At 43.2% G+C, this 16,213-nt stretch overlaps 1 protein-coding gene across 3 annotated transcripts in view; it reads left to right on the forward strand.

Annotated features, from left to right (window-relative positions):
* Nucleotides 1-16,213, forward strand: part of KCNAB1 (potassium voltage-gated channel subfamily A regulatory beta subunit 1) — a 351,971-nt gene that overhangs the window by 268,762 nt on the left and 66,996 nt on the right. For 2 of the 3 annotated variants that reach the window (XM_045539527.1, XM_045539524.1), the window contains exons 3-5: nt 6,303-6,340; nt 11,119-11,198; nt 13,489-13,533. In XM_045539527.1, the coding sequence (XP_045395483.1) occupies nt 11,134-11,198; nt 13,489-13,533 (110 nt within the window). In that variant the 5' untranslated portion in view covers nt 6,303-6,340; nt 11,119-11,133. The remainder of the gene's footprint in view (nt 1-6,302; nt 6,341-11,118; nt 11,199-13,488; nt 13,534-16,213) is intronic. The other variant, XM_045539526.1, reaches the window with a different exon arrangement.

A 16,213-nucleotide genomic window follows, 5' to 3' on the forward strand; every position in this document is an offset into this window, starting at 1 on the left:
ATTAAATACCTCTCAGTCATGACTACATTTGGCTAACCTTGACTCTATTAACCTGCATTCAACACGTGCTCTGTTTACAAAACTTAAAATTGTTCAATTTGTATTGAAATGCATTGAATTGGCTTCATATCCTTTCCATGCTCTGACCACCTTGGTGTTTTCCTTGAAGTTTCACCTTCTTTTATGCCCTATATACTTTTAATCAGCAAATCCTATTGCCTGTCCTTTAAAATCTATCCGAAATTCAACCACGCTTTACCATCCTCACTAGCACCACCTTGGACCAAACCACTGTCCTGTCGCACCTGGATGGTCACAGTGGCCCCCTGATTGGTGCCCTCTGTCAGCCTCAGCCTCTGCGGTCCATCCTTAGCACCACAGCAGGGTGTTCCTTTTAGAAGAAGCTCAGATTGCATCACTTCTTTACTCAAAACTCTTCATTGGCCTCTCCAAGGCCCATCTTGTGACTGATATGACCCCACGTGATCTGGCCCCTGTGACCCCTGGGCCTCACCTTCTCTCCTCTGGCCACACTGGCTCCCTCATTGTCCTTGCACACACCAAGCAGGCCCCCGCCTCACTGCTCCCCCCAACTGGAACACTCTCCCTAGAGAGCTGCATGGTGAGCTCTTTCACGTTCTTTAGGTCTTTTCTCAAAAGCTGCTTTCTTAGTGACCCTTATCTGGCCACCTACCTGAAATTCTAACACCTACCCCCGGATATTTCATATACTCTATCCGTGCTTTATAGAATTGACTCTCTTTAACACGTGAGAGCAGCACTGATTGCAGCACTATGTATTTTATAGTTTATTTATTTATAAAATTAACATTTATGAATAAACACCATATGTTTAACTTGTTTTTCTCATTATTTTGTTTTTCCTCATACATGTGCTCCATGAGGGAGAAATAATTACCAGTTTTGCTCACGGTTGTATCCTGATAATTTAAGCACAATACCTGACACATGGTGGACTCAAATACTTGTTGAATAAAAGAGTGAAGAAATATTAACTGTGGCATAATAAACATTGCAATTGTATTTTATATATTCCCTTTCCTTTTAATAGCTATAAATATATATTCAAGCCAACTGCAACATAGAACAGAAAATCACCAAATCTATAACCTTAAAATGATCAAATCCAAACTGGGACATTCTATGAAGTACTTGATCAGTACTCTTAAAAGTGTCAAGATCATGAAAGACAAGAAAAGACTGAGGAACTGTCACAGATGGGAAAAGATTAAGAAGAGATAAAACTAAATGCAATGTTAGATTCTGCATAAGATCCTGGAAGAGAAAGAAGGATAATGAAATTCAGAAAAGGCCTGTGGCACTAGAACTGTACCAATGTTAATGTCCTGGTTTTAATAATTGCACTACGGTGATGTAAGATGTTAACATTATTACATCTAAATATCTCTTCATACTCAAAGCAAGGAGCTCGTATAAATGACAAGCATGTTTCTAGAATGAATAAGCAAAAAGCAATTACCCTGCTAGTCACCAAAAGATATCTATGTAACCAAGATAGCTGTGTGTGCGTGTGTGTGTGTGCACGTGCATGTGTAGGCAGTTTTCTTCTTTTTACATTTCATCAGTCATGTTTCCATGCCATAGTAGGTGTACTCCAAGGGGCCTAACACAGGTTTTCAAAGCATGTATTCCGTAGTGCCTGAAGGAGTTTCATCAGAAGATACAATAACAGTTCAACAGTTCTCTTTATATTCCCACTGATTTAAAAGGTTAGAAATAACAAGTGTCAGTTTAATAAAATTATCTTATAAGTAACATTCCACTAATTTGAGATTCCACGGTGAAATAATCATATGACATCCTAAGTCTCAGGAAGGCATGATCTCATTAGAGGCAGAAAAATGGTTAAGAAACTTGTCACAGAGGGTTTTTGAGAATCATATTTTACAAATAAACCACCTTAGCTCTTCTGCAGTAGGGCACAGTAGAGAATAAAATCAAAGAAACAGAGTTCCCCCACCCGGAAGGCTGCTGTGTGTCTCTGTCCAGCAGGGGGGAATGTGTCCTGTTTGTAAGTGGCAACTCTTCCTCGAGGGTGGTCAGCAGCCCCTCAGGACTCTGGGCAACACCCTGTCCTCGATGGAGGCCTTGCAGCCAGGCAAGAGGCCCTTCCCCGGACCCCCTACAGGAGCGGGCATGACTGGGTGGGTACCCAGGGATGGAGAGAAACATTTCGATCATCTGGAGGCTAGAACTGAAGAATATTGATGAGCATTATTCATTTTTCTACAAATAGAAATAAACATGTTTGGTAGGAAATTATCCCAATATTTTAAAGGTTGATAACAGTCAAAAGGGCAACTTAATTCAATTTAACCAACACTTACCAACCATCTACTAAGGATCCACCTCTATCTAGAGCCACGGAGATAAGAACAATGGACAAAATAAAATCCTGGCCCTCAGCTTACTCTCTAGTAAAAGATGTAAACTCTGTAAGCAAATAGATAGAAAACAAATGAGTAGCACGTGTTGAAAGGGCCAGGGAGTTTGGTATATCTGAGCGAAGTAAGCTGATTGTAAGAACAGCAAACTTATAGAAATGGAGGTGAACATTTTATTTTTATTAAGTTATGATGTACATAGGTAATGTTACGTAAATATATATGATATTCATATACTATTTCATTTAAACATTTTTAAACTAATTGAAAAAGAAGAACATTTAATTATTACTGTATTTTGCTTTCAAAATTCATTACTGCTTTGACTTGGAATCAGAAACATGACATCTTTTCTTTTGTACCTAAACATCTTTCAGGCCCTGTATTTTTTCACTACGATGTACAGAATACAGCTTGAAATACTTAAGCCAGCAGTGGTAGGCAGTTTTGTCAGATTAATTTTGAAATAGAGCTGCTCCTAAACATAGGCTCTTCCAACATAGGTGGAACCATTGTAAATGGTTCTTGTTTGCAGAACAACCCGCTCCAAGATGTGTGCACAATCCTGTCTTTCAACATTGTTCTATTTAGTCTTCAGTACCATTTTGTACTACAGTTTGATAACTTCAAATCATAACTCTTCATTTGTACTATCAAAAATTAATTAAGAAAGGTAAGCAAAGTAATGCTAGTTTCTTTTCATAAAGTTTAAAGTCAGAGGACTTTTTTAGAATCTGGGTTTCAACAGCACAGTACTGAAGAATGCATTTTAGGCTATCATTTTCATTTCTGGAAACTGATTGCAATGTAGGAAAGTAGACCAAATTAGTCCTCAGCAAATTAATTTCCCAAAGACTCAATTTTGTCAGGTCTGAGAGAAGCAAATGAGACATTTGTGCAAACACTTGTGAAGGTCTCTGTAGAAAAATATTCCAAAGGTGTAGATGAGTTGTAGTATAAGCAAGAAGCTCGGGACTTTGGGCCAATCTTTACTGCTGAGTGGAAAAAGGACTATTACCTTTGATGACATAAATGGTTAAAAAAATTTCTCTTCTGCACCATAGCACAAGTAAGCCAGCAAATTCATTAAGCAAACACTGACCTAATTTTGCTGGAAGACACAGAAGAATAGCCAATTTGTGGTATTAATTACTGAATCCATGGCTTGTCCCATTTTAGCTTTTTGCCCAAAGCAATTCTTGATGAATGAGGAAATTAATGGACTTAGGGATAGTGTCCCTACAAAATAGCGCCACCTCTGGTCTGTTGCATCAATCCCACCCATCCTGAGAGCTCCATCTGCAGTAACACAAAGTGACTTTGACCAATGCATTCTACATTCAGTGGTCTGAGACCTTTTCATCACACAAAGTAAGCCATTTCCTGATGTTTTGCCTTTCATGGGCTCCTTGTCCAAAAGATGTTTGACCTCTTCAAAATTCTCACTGCACCAAAAATAAATATAGTTAACAGTGTACTATTCTTTATATCTGTGTTCTCATTTGCTGCAAGAGAAAATGCCACCCATAATTTAACTTGTCCTGAAAGTTCTCAATCGTATTTTTAAAACGCTGAGCTACAAAGTTGCTGGTTAGACTAACATTTGCCAAATGCTTGTTGATGCTCTGGACACATAATTTCTGCACATTCAAAAGAGACTCTTTTATAAATGTGTTGTTTGTAAAAAGGTTTTGACGCCCAGGCCATTTTTTGACTTAATAGAGAACTGTATTTTATGTCAGCTCCCTTATTTTATTCTCATTCAAAAACAAATGCTGCCATTTTTTTCAGTTCATTAAGTTTTCCAACATCCATCTTTTCTGTATACCAGTCATGGCTAGTTTTATTATGGTGCCTTAATATGTAATTTTTCTGTGCAAACATTCTTTGTTTGGGTATTCTTTTCAACCACTGAAAAAAAAAGGTACACTCCTATGTTTTTCTTGCAGTACTTAATTCTCTTTTTTAGGAGATGCACAAGTTCATTTTCCTATTCATTTCACAGTTAGAACAACAGCAGTAAACGTGTGGTCGTAAATAACAACTGCTGTTTGGTTTCAGTGCCCCCACAACAGGAAGATGTGGGGGTTTTAACTCACTGGGGAGGGCACAGTCCTTCCATAAAAGGTCTGCTTCTCAGAGGTAGGGGACGTCTACCTTGTGGGGACACAAGCCCTTCATTGTGAAGAGAAGCTGGAAATCAAAACACATTAAGAAAAATCTCCTAATTGTTTAAATGTTGGTAACTTATCCAAAATTTATTAAAATACGAAATGCGTCAGCACCATTCTAGTCAAGCAAAACAAGTCCACAAGCTGGGTGCAGCCTGTGGGCTGCCAGTCTGCAACCTCTGGGGTAGAGTGCACCAGTAAAATAATTTGTACTCTACTTTTGTTTTAGTCCCTGAGAACTAAGAGAAAAGGTACAATTACACCAACATACTTCTACAGAGTATGAAATCCAAGTGCCATAGTTAATTTGGAAATATTCTAATGAGGCAGTATGGTGTGGAAAAAAGGATACCCTTCGTGAAGCCAGTCATGTTTGGGGAATCCTGGGTATTTCACCTATTAGACTGGTTAATCGTTGCTTCCTCATCTGGAAATAAGGATGATAAAATGGCCTTGTAAGTTTGTCAAAATGATTGGTGATAAAAAATATAAAACATTCTTAAAGCACTGTCTGGCATTTGGAAGGTGTTCCATAAATGGTAGCTATAACTCTTATTATAACATGAGAAATATGCTTCCAGCAGAGTTTCTTTTTATGCCCCCACAAACACCATTCCTGCCACCGCTCCCTCTCTGCTCCCGTGTTTCACCATGTGGCCTAGGGCCCAGGCTCTTGGTCAGCACATTCCGAAGTCTCCTACCTCCTTGCCGCTACCCAGAATGCCTGTCCCTTCCTTCTTCATGCAGTTAGCTCCTGTGAGACTCGACCAAGGTGTTGCCTTCTTTCTTGAGTGCCACTCCCTCCAGTCTAAGTAGAGCACTCCCTCCTTTACTGCCAGGTATTTGCCTCAGTTGTAGCATTTATCAAGTAGTATTGTAAACCGTGAGCTCCTGGGAGACAGGAACTGGGTCAATCACCTCATTGTCGCCTGCACATGGGTACAATGCCTTTGGCTGGCATGTAATTAGGGCTCAAAAAATGGATAAAAGAGGGAATGGATGAATGAGGTGATTGGAGACTGGCATGGCAAGTGTCCACTCCATGTCTGCATTCCTCTTGCTTTACAAATGCAAGTTTTTGGCTGCTGGCTATTCCTCTCTTCCTTTGTCTTCCCAAACCCCAAAACAATGGAGATTTCCGTTTTGGAGTACCAGGTCATAACAGAGAAAGTATGTGTCACCTCTGAGGTCTTGTAAGTGGGCACTGGAAGGACATCTGAGAAGATTCCTTTTGAAACATTAATAAGAAATACAAAATACAGCCCCATTTTGGGAGCAAAGACAAGAAGAACCAAAACCCAAGGTCTTACCTTCACTTTCAGAACAAGTGGCTTCTTAGCTAAGTGAGAGCAAGAATGGGTGTGCAGCAAAGCAGGCTTGATAACACCACCTCCTTGGCCACTGGCACTCATGTTCCCATAGCAGAAGAAGCATCTTTTAGGACGGTGGTGCCATTAGAATATATGGTGGCTTTGAGTGAAGAAAAGGCACCCCTTCCTCCAGAGGAACACAGACCCCTTCTGGAATCCTTAGTGAAGGAGCACAGGCTGGACAGCAGCCCAGCATGTGGCCTCATCCAGGCACCTTTGTAAACTACCTGTGCAATCTATTAAGGTATCCCTGAGGTAAGAAAGGGTTTCTTCTTATTATGCATAATATTAGGAAAATGATTATGAATAATGTACAAATATTTATTCTTTTCTAGGAACATGGGTGACATTTGGAGGTCAAATTTCAGATGAGGTAAGTTACTATTGGCCTCTGTTATGCTGATGAAAGAAAATGCAGAGAGAGCTATACAGTAAGGAGTACTCTTCCTGGGACCCTGGCATTTTACAGGGATGTTTAAATCACAGGAAATGGTTAAGATTGACTCAAAGATTAGTGTCGATTTTATCTTGCCTCTTGTAGTTTTCACATTTAGACTATTAATAGCCCTTGAGGCTGTCAATCTATTATGTGTGCAGGTTGAACAGTTAGAGAATGAATTGTTTGGAATTAATATTAGTTATTTCACGAAGAGATTTTATTGCTGTTATTGCATGGTTTTGTTTTATGTATGTATGTATTTATTTTTAGCTCTAATTAGGATAACCAACTGGTTCTACTTTGCATAGGACCTTCTCAGTTTTAGCACTGACAGCCCACATCACAGAAATTCTCTCAGTCCTAGGCAAACTGGGCAGTTGGTCACCCTGGCTTGGGCAAATTAAATCAAGCTCTCTCAGCCTCAGTTGCTCCTATGTAAAAATGGGATGATAGTACTGACCCTTCACACTGCACTGGGCCTAAAGAAAAAGAAACTAAAAAAGAAAAAAAAAAAGATAATGCTGACCTTGAAGATTTGCTGAAAGGATTAACACGTCATGCATGCAAACATTTATGTTGCCCTCTGATTGGTAGGTAGCAGACACTCCATAAACGGCAGCTGTAGTAGTTATGTTTACCATAAAATTCCCTTAGATCATCATTTACACATTCAACACAATGCTTACCAAAGTGATATTTATTTTTACCATTGCCTTTAAGGAACACCTTCACGGCATAAGTGAGATCTGAAAGCATTGAGTGCCAAGAACCCCCCTGTGGGCAATGCCCTGAGTCCCTCTGGTCCTTCCTTTCCCACCCGCAAGGCCACTGAGGAGTCAAGGAGAGTGGATGTGAGTGGATCCAGTCCCACTCTGCCACTAACGAACCTGATTTACTAACATTTATAACACATTTACTAACAGTTGCCAGACCAGTAAAATGCAAATACCCTCTACCCAGCATGACTGTGGTTAAGATTAGTGAGACGATCCCTGTAAAGTGCTTAGCCAGGTGCCAGGCCCAGAACAAGCCCTTTACAAAGGTGCTTCTTAGCTTCATTCCTAAGGAGACACTTGGAGGAACAGAGGCTGTTCCCCACTGCTGCCAAAGTCACCAGTGTTACTTAGCAGGTCTGGGGAGGGGGTCTTAACTGTGTATCCTTGTCAATCTAAAGGCCTGTTCCCAGTGTTGGGCACAGGTCCCCTTAGAGGGCTTGTCTCATGGGGGTTCCCTGGGAAGTGCACCCTGAGATGGAGAGTGGCATGCAGGACGTTATCAGGAAGTGCCCTCGGGGTCAGCACAGGGTGGGGAAGGAAGCAGCACTGAGCAGGCAGAGACCTCGGCTCATGCAGCAGCCTCAGCAATGATCTGAACGGCCTCTGAGGAGCTCTGAACCTGAGAAGGCCCTGCAGAGTTGTCCCATGTTGGGACAAGAGGCCTTTAGATCCCTTGTATTGACCAGTCATTGGATAGAGCCTGACTGGGAAGCAGGTCTGACCTTGGGCTTAGTGACTCTAGCCAAGTGCAATTTCCAGAAAGAGCTAACAGCTGAAGGCCATTTGATGGCAGCATTCCCAACAGCTCGAGGAATAAGTTCTTCGGTTCTGAGGGAGGACCTGGGTGGCACATCACAGAGTCTAGCGTGGGGCTCTCTGATTGGCGTCAGGTAAGGGTTTTGGAGCAGACACAGAGGCAAAGCAACAGATAGTAGAGCAAAGGCCACAGACTATAAGCCAACACAAAATAGGTAGCAAGTAGGGAGAAAGGACTACAATTAATAATCTACCATATCTAGTACACGTGTAACCCACCACTGCCTGGGATGGTGCTGGGTGGGGGAAGGGACAAAAATATCTTCCCTTTCCAAGCAGAGGGGCCAAGGGTATGTGCATCATTTCCCCTAGTTTTTGCTCTCCCCTTCGCAGTGCATGCTGTCTCCTATAATCAGCCCAGCTCGCCCAGGTCAGAGTATGCAGGGCTGACTTCTGAGATGAATCATTTCAAAATTCCAATACTAAAAACTGTGCCGTGAAGCTTTCATGAATGGCTGCAGAGGCACTCACCTCAGATGCAGACCAGACGAACAGCTATTGTACCTCCAGAGAGCAGCTGTGGCTTCCCCAGGTCCCAGGGAGGTCCCGTCCCCAGGAAGGGATGCACAGCCAGACCCAGCCACACCCATGCTTCAATGGCTGGAGCTCAGCTATTTCCACGTGGCAAAAATGTGGGCCAAGAGCAACGAGTTCACCTCCCCAGATATTCTTTCTTTCTCTCTGGCTTCAGATGATCTCAACACAAAGCAGGTGCAAATATGGAATACCAGGGACTGCCACACACAGTGTGTTGAGTGACGTAATTATCAAGCTGCCTCGGGAGGTGGGGATGTCCCCATTGCTGGGAGAGCTCAACTGTATATTGAATTACTGCTTGGCAGGGACATTATCAAAAGGATTCAAACACCAAACTAAATAACTTTGTGAGGTGCCTCTCAAAGATGATTTGGCTTCATCATAACACCAAGATAGATGTAACTCATGAATATTAATTTTTAAAAATAATGATGAGTATATTACCATCTTATAACACTTAATTTTCAGAGTGTTATTTACATTTTCTGATCTGTAAGGTAGTTAGGGTGCCTTTAATTGCAGGTAATAATAAATCCAACTCCAATCAGCTTAACCAATAAGAGAAAAATTATTTTGGCTTTTAAACTAATTTAGAAGTAGAGCACGCTTCAGCAAACCCAGTCAGTGATGTCACCTCTGCTTCCCAGAGTCTCCCGGCCCCATGTCCCTTTGTGTGTCCACTTCTCCTGCAGGTGGTAACACAGCTACAGGAATTCTAGGCCTCAGTCAGAACAGTAACTCCAGGGAAAGAATGTTGCTTCTAGAAACTCGGGAAGAAAAACAAGGAAAAATGTTCTGGGGGGTCCTCAGCAAATCTCTTCTGGCATCTCACTGGCCTGAATATGTCACACGACTGTTCCTGAGCCCCTTCCCCCTGGACCCGCAGGGCCGTTGAGGGAGGGGAGATCAGCCTCCGGAGGCCTCGTGGCTTCGGGGGAGGAGGAGATCCCCAAACAAAATCATCCCCATTTTGCTGATGAGGAAACTGAAATGTGGAGAGGTCAAATGATTTGCTTACATTTATTTATCTAGTAAGTGGGACACTCAAGACCAGAAAGCTGTCTTCAGACTTAGTTGGTGATTTTTTTTCCCCATTATTTCACATTCAGGTCTTCAAATCCTGTAGCTGGGAAACATCATTTTGCTCAGATCTCCATCCAGAATTCTTCATCTTATCTTAGACTTTTTCTCCAGATAAGATTTAATAGTGGGGATTTCCCAATATCAATGTACCAGTATGTCACGTGACATGACACAAGGCTAATATACAACACAAGCACAATAATTTCTAACATAACATAACAGGGAAAACTATACCTGTCTTAACTTTTGATCTATAGTTAGGATCCATGCTATAATGGTAGCAAATTAAAAGCAGTGATAGCATTTGTGCTTCTGTTATGCTAAAGGATAGACATAGACTCCATTTTGCGAGCTTAATACTACATGGTGAGTGCCAGGCGCACCGTCTGGGGAATGGTCATGCTTGAAGGTGCTGACTCGGGGAGGTGGGGGGGGAGGGGATGAAGGTATGACTACATGGTGAGTGCCAGGCGCACTGTCTGGAGAATGGACACGCTTGAGGCTCTGACTCAGGGGGATGGGCGGGACTTGGGCAATGTATATAACCTGAGCTTTTGTACCCCCATGATGAGCTGAAATAAAAAAAAATAATAAACAAAATAATAATTTTCTTGGTAGGCCAATTTTCAAAGCAACAGAAAAACAGTTTATCTTGGAAATGCTGCTGAAGCATTTGGATGGCCTACCATCAAAAACGTAATGGAAAAGCAATTGTAATTATTGATGAGGTGTGTAATTTTTCACACGGCTAATAAGTCCATCAGCAAATTGAAAGAATGGGCCCTCTCCACTGTGGTTTGTCACTGTCCCTCTACGGCCACCCCTTGAGCTGTTGTGCATAGCTATCCTCCACTCTTCTGTCACACGTGACACTGTGTTCAGCAGCGCAAAGCTAGGAACGAGGATCCCTGAGAGCTGTGTTCAAGCTGAACTGTAAGGAGCAGGTCCTGGTGGGTCAGGGCGCTCACCCCCTCCTTGGTGTTGGCTCAGTGGTCACTCTGTGATGGGATTTTGCTGAACTGTGGGTGTCAGGAGTTTTACAACAGTCACAGCTCTCTGTCTAAGCCTCAGGGGGAAAAGTCACAAGCTTTCAGGTCAGGAGTCAGCCAGCTGCCAAAACCTATTGGCTTGGAGAAAGGAGTTGAAGGCTGGAGTCACTGGTGATACAAATGACCCCCTCTGTCAGAGAGATTATGATGCCACAGAGAATGTCGTCAAACTGTGTCTTCCCAGCAGTGTAAGAAACACAAATCCATCCCCCTCATCGCCTCTGAGGGCAGACTCAATCCCAGCCTTCGGGGCAATCCCTTAGCCCCCTCTATGTCTGAGGGAAAGGATGCCTCAACCCTTCTTTTTTTCTCTCTTTTCACTATAACTGAGAAAAACCAGGAGTGGTTAGTGAGATTTTAGTGTTCTTGAAGACCAGTAGACAATTCAAAGTTGCTTCCCAGGCTTGGAAAGCATCTGGCCTTTCTGACTGACCTTCTCACCCCCTTGCAGGTTGCTGAACGGCTGATGACAATCGCCTACGAAAGTGGCGTTAATCTCTTTGATACTGCTGAGGTCTACGCCGCTGGAAAGTAAGTCAGGACCTGTTTGTGTCACTCAGGTGGCATCTGTGGAATCAAGGGACTCTGCCCAGACCATTTCTGACATGTTGTTGGGAAGGGTCTGCGGTCCCCCACATGCTGGTGGTACCACTATGCTCCGCCCGCTCCCTCTGCCACCATCGCTGGAACTGGGGATACTGACCATCTCTGGCCCCCTCTGCCCACCCAAACCTTCCCTCCTCTGGTCCCTGTGTGAAGAATGGACTGGAGGGAGGTAGCAGCAGCAAGCAATTGCCATGGTCTACGTGAGGGGCAGGGGAGGCTGGGTCCAGAGTGTCAGCCATGTAGATGGAGAAATGTTAGTTGAACATAGGAGTAAATGAATGAACAGATTCCATGATGGCTGTTCAAAAGCTAGTCTTGTTATTTCATCACCACATCTCATAGTTCCTCAACCTCCTCAACTGGGATGTCCTCCTTCTTGGGGAAGCAGAGACTGCTTTTCCTGTTTATCAGCCTGTCCCTACACTGGCATTACAGGAAGATCAGACATCAAAGTTGGGATCCCCAAAGATGCCAAGGAATCTAATATCTTTTATAAGAGGGTATTTTAGAGCCCATTCTGAGGACAGGGAAGGCTGCAGAGAGTCCTGACTTCTTCGTGAGGAGTCACTTTTAGCTGCAAGTCTTCTCTTGGACCTGAGAGCAGGTTTGGAGCTCTGGGACAGGGCGTTACCCTGGCTAGTGTGCCCTTAGGCCAGACCTCAAGGTCCACGCCGTCCTGATCCCAGCATAATCAGCACATTTCAGAATAGATCTTGGGCTCCCTGGCCTCCTACCGTGAACATGAATGTTCCACTCCCAGAACCAAAAAAACTAAATTGCTGCCCAGCTGTTTGAGCAGCTCTGAAATTTTCTAACAGGACTGTGGAGTACAATCACCTGTAGGACTAATTCACCTCCTTCCAGGGGAAAATTACAATCAAACTGCTGGGCCTCCTGAATCAGGTTGATCATCAAATGGTCTGTCTAAGTGCATTTGCCTTGCACGGGTTTCCTGCTTTTGAAGAACAGGTCTATGTTTAAGAACCGTCAAGGAGGTTCGGAGTACTCTGACGCTTTCTGTTGAATCCAAGGCCAGAGAGTAAAAGTTGTAGAGCCTTGCTCCTTTCTACCTCCTACTCCTTCCCTGTTAAGTACCAAATAGGGCTAGGGTAGAAAAAGGGAGGAGTGTGTAGCAAGTCTGTTAGAGTCCTGTTTGCATTCCTACTGTGAAGGATAGTTATCTGGTTAATTATTGATTGATTGACAGTGTGCAGTTGAAATATTCCCATTGTGAAATGCAAGGTTGCAAAGGCAACAGTCAGAGAGACAGGGAAAAGCAAAAAGAACACCAATGTAACACCCAATGCCTGTCTATTTGGGGCATAACCACAGCTGCCCCACATCATGGCTTACTGCATGTTGTACACTCTAACAAAGACAGAACTTGGAGTTAAGACCAATAACCATTTGTGATAACTCCCACCTACAGCACCCTAGTGGACAAAGTGCCAGTTCACAAAGCCTGTGAGAGCCCAGCTGCTCCTCACAATGTCTGTCTTACTAAGAGGGACACAGAAGAACATATCTGTTTCCTCATTCTCGGGTCCCAGCTGGAGTAGGTGAAGGGGAGAGGAGAGTGGATGCCTTCAGTACGCCCCTCCATGACCCGGCCTTAGGGGAAGGAGGGACACTTCCTTATATCTCTTTCTATCTTGCTCCAGTGACAAAGTTTGTCACTGGAACCCAGGACATTCTCTATGTGGGCCACTGCATCTACAGCCCTGGCCTTTGGGACATCTAAACCTACACACACGTTCTTTGTTTATCCTGCAAGATCACCCAGGAGTCAATATTTTCTGTCTAAACAGTGTGAGGTCTCTTTGTCCCCCCTGTCACAACCGAATTGCTCCACAGCAATTAGAACAAAAACGTTGAGTCCCACTGGACGTCAACTAGCAGGATATTTGTATTACTATATGGGATCAGTGGTTCAGAAACACCGAACTGCCAAATGACTCTGCTGTCTCTTAGCGTCAGGACGCAGTGGTCTCCTGCCAGTGTGTCAGGACTTGGCAGGTGCTTCTGGAATGCTCCAGAGCAGGATTCTGCAGGCACAAGCAGAAACAGCGGAAACTGTGCTACCAGCCGAGAGCGGCTTCTATTTTCGGGCTGTGTAGGCACTGAGAGTTCAAACAAGGAGTGGCTCTGGTATTTTGGATTGACTCTTGCTTTTCCAGGGCACTGTATCCTAAGACGTTGTCTGTTTTCCCTCCAGGGCTGAAGTGATTCTGGGCAGCATCATCAAGAAGAAGGGCTGGAGGTACTGCATTTACCTTAACTGTTTGCTTACCTTTTAGAAGACTTATTATTTGCACCAGAGAAGCGTAAATAAAATCATATGACACCTGACCAAAAGACTGTAAAAAAAAAAAAAAAAGGCAATTCTTGATAAAGAAATGATTTACAATGGCTTGAAAATAAATGCCAGTGAGTTTATTACTTGTGCTTGAAAAATTATTGACTAGTCACTGATCACAATGAATTACCATGGGGCTGAGCAGTGAAGGAGAGAATGTTCATAAGATATTTGTGCATAAAACAAAGTGACATTTTCATGGCTTCTGACTGCCATTTGTGGTAATCTGGTGAAGAAAGTGAGCTGACAGGAAGCTGATTATCTATAGGCACATATTTATGTTTCCTATTCATTTTATTAACAACTCTGGATACAAAGAAATGATGAAACAAGAAGCCCTTGAGATAAATATCCCAAAGCTTTCTTATCTGAGCACAATTAAGATAATTGCCTCTCCTGTGTCCTCAGGAGCCCTATTAGCTGGGTATTCAGGAAAGTGCTTCATCTGCTATCCTTGAGGGGTCCCTCCAAGAAACAAAAGGGGCTGTGCTTACGCATCTCATCCCATTGCCTCTGTAGCCCAAGCTGGAGGTATAATGATAAAGGAAGCCGTAGCATCTGCATTGGGGTGGGAGGCAATCTCCTGAGTTTCACTCAGGACATCAGCCACAACAGGGCTTCTTCCCCAGCACCAACACAGAATTAGGCAAAGCACAGAAAAGATTATTGGACAAGTTTAGGGCCCTCCTCTGCTCTGGCATAATATCTGCTGATTGCCAAATAAATAACAGTGCTATAGAATTAGTGAAGACGACTGTGCAAAGAGCTTTGTACTCATGCATAGACACTTAGCCTGTATTTTCTAAAATTTAGTCTAGGAAACATGGACATTGTCAAAGAGCACAGCTCAAGAGTGGTTTAATTATGCTTTTGCACACATAATTTAAACTCCCTCTGGAAGAGGAATCTAGAAGGGTGGAACAGAGCTCCATATATGCTTAGCACTGCTTACTTCTCACTTTGAGATAAACTTTTGGTAGGAATAGAAGGCTTTACGGAAAAGGAAAACCAGACATTTCTGGCAAAATGAACAAATAAAGTTTGGTGACCTACTTTCTCCCTCTCCCTTCTCCTCCTCCCCCATCCCAAGGAACTGTAAGGATGTTAATAGAAAATTATATTCCACCTTAAACATGGAAAAATATTCATGTTCCCACCCAGTTAGGTCTCCACCTTGCCTGAGCTACTTCCCCACTCAGAATGTTGGCTCATCCATCACCGCCTAAATAGGAGCCACTGCAGTATCCCAGGGCTGCTGCAACAAAGCACCACAAACTGGGTGGCTTAAAAGAACAGAAATTATTCTTGCAAAGTCCTAGAGGCCAGAAGTCCAAACTCAAGGTGCTGGCAGAACCATTCTCCCTTTAAACTCTGCATAAAATTCTTCCTGGCTTCTTCCTAGCTTCTGGTGGTTGCCGGCAATCCTCGGTGTTTCTTGGCTTGCAGCTGCAGTACCTCAGCTCTGCCTCAGCCACCCCATGGGCTTCTCCCCTCGTGCGTCTCTGTGTCTTCTTATAAGGACACTAGTCATATTGGATTAGGGGCCCACTCCACCCCAATATGACCTCATCTTAACTAATTACATCTGCAATGACTCTATTTCCAAATAAGCTCACGTTCTGAGGTTCTGGAGGTTAGTTAAAGCATATCTTTCGGGTGACACAATTCCACCACAACAGAAACCTTGGATGTAAGTCCACTAATCGTACGGTGAGGTCTGTGGTGAGGTGCAGGCTGCCAGAAATCACCTGACAGAGAAAGGGCAGCACTGGTGCAGCAGCTCTTTGCCCCTGAATACCCAGAGAATATTAAATCCTCACTCTCCGTAGCTGCAGAGGTATTACATATAACTTTTGTAGAAAATAGATTAACATGCATATTCCATGAACTGCCTTTCAGTCTTGCAAATAAAAGCTCAAGCTATCACCATACTACAGAATGTTTACATCAGTTCACAGTTGCCCCCGTAAGACTGTGAAAAGATAAACCATATCACTGTAGCACTGAGCCTATAAAAGCCATTTCAATGAGTACACTTGGCTTCTAGTCCTGGTGCTAACACTTGGTAGCTGTGTTATCCAGGGCAAGTTACTTCACTTCTCTGATTCTCAATTCCCCCCACCTATGAAATGGATGGCGTAACTGTTCATGAAGTGTCATGCTGACAAAGTGAGATAAGGTGTGCAAAAGTATTTTGGAGGCTGTGCTGTATCACTGTAAAATACTCGCATTATCATTCTCCACCCACTCTTAAGAGCCCCTGTGGGAGTCAGTGATAATTTTCCAGGCTGCTGTCTACTCTTGCTATTTGAACATAAATGTTATTGTGCACACCCATATAGGACAAACATTTTACAATAAGCCTACCTTTGGAAAAATAAGTCTGTGGTGGTGTTTGGGTAGAATATGCAGCTTTGGCAGGACTAACTGCTCTGAATAATCAAAGGGGCTACATTCATTTTTTATAATATTCCATCCAGCTTCTCGTTGAAGGTTGGAAATGTTTGCAAAAGGAGACCTGAGGCTCCCCTGTGGCAGATTGCTATTATAATAGGTATCATGAGGTTGATGTATTACCTGGGAA

The sequence above is a fragment of the Lemur catta genome, chromosome 1, assembly GCF_020740605.2.
Source record: "Lemur catta isolate mLemCat1 chromosome 1, mLemCat1.pri, whole genome shotgun sequence".
Classification (NCBI taxonomy): domain Eukaryota; kingdom Metazoa; phylum Chordata; class Mammalia; order Primates; family Lemuridae; genus Lemur; species Lemur catta.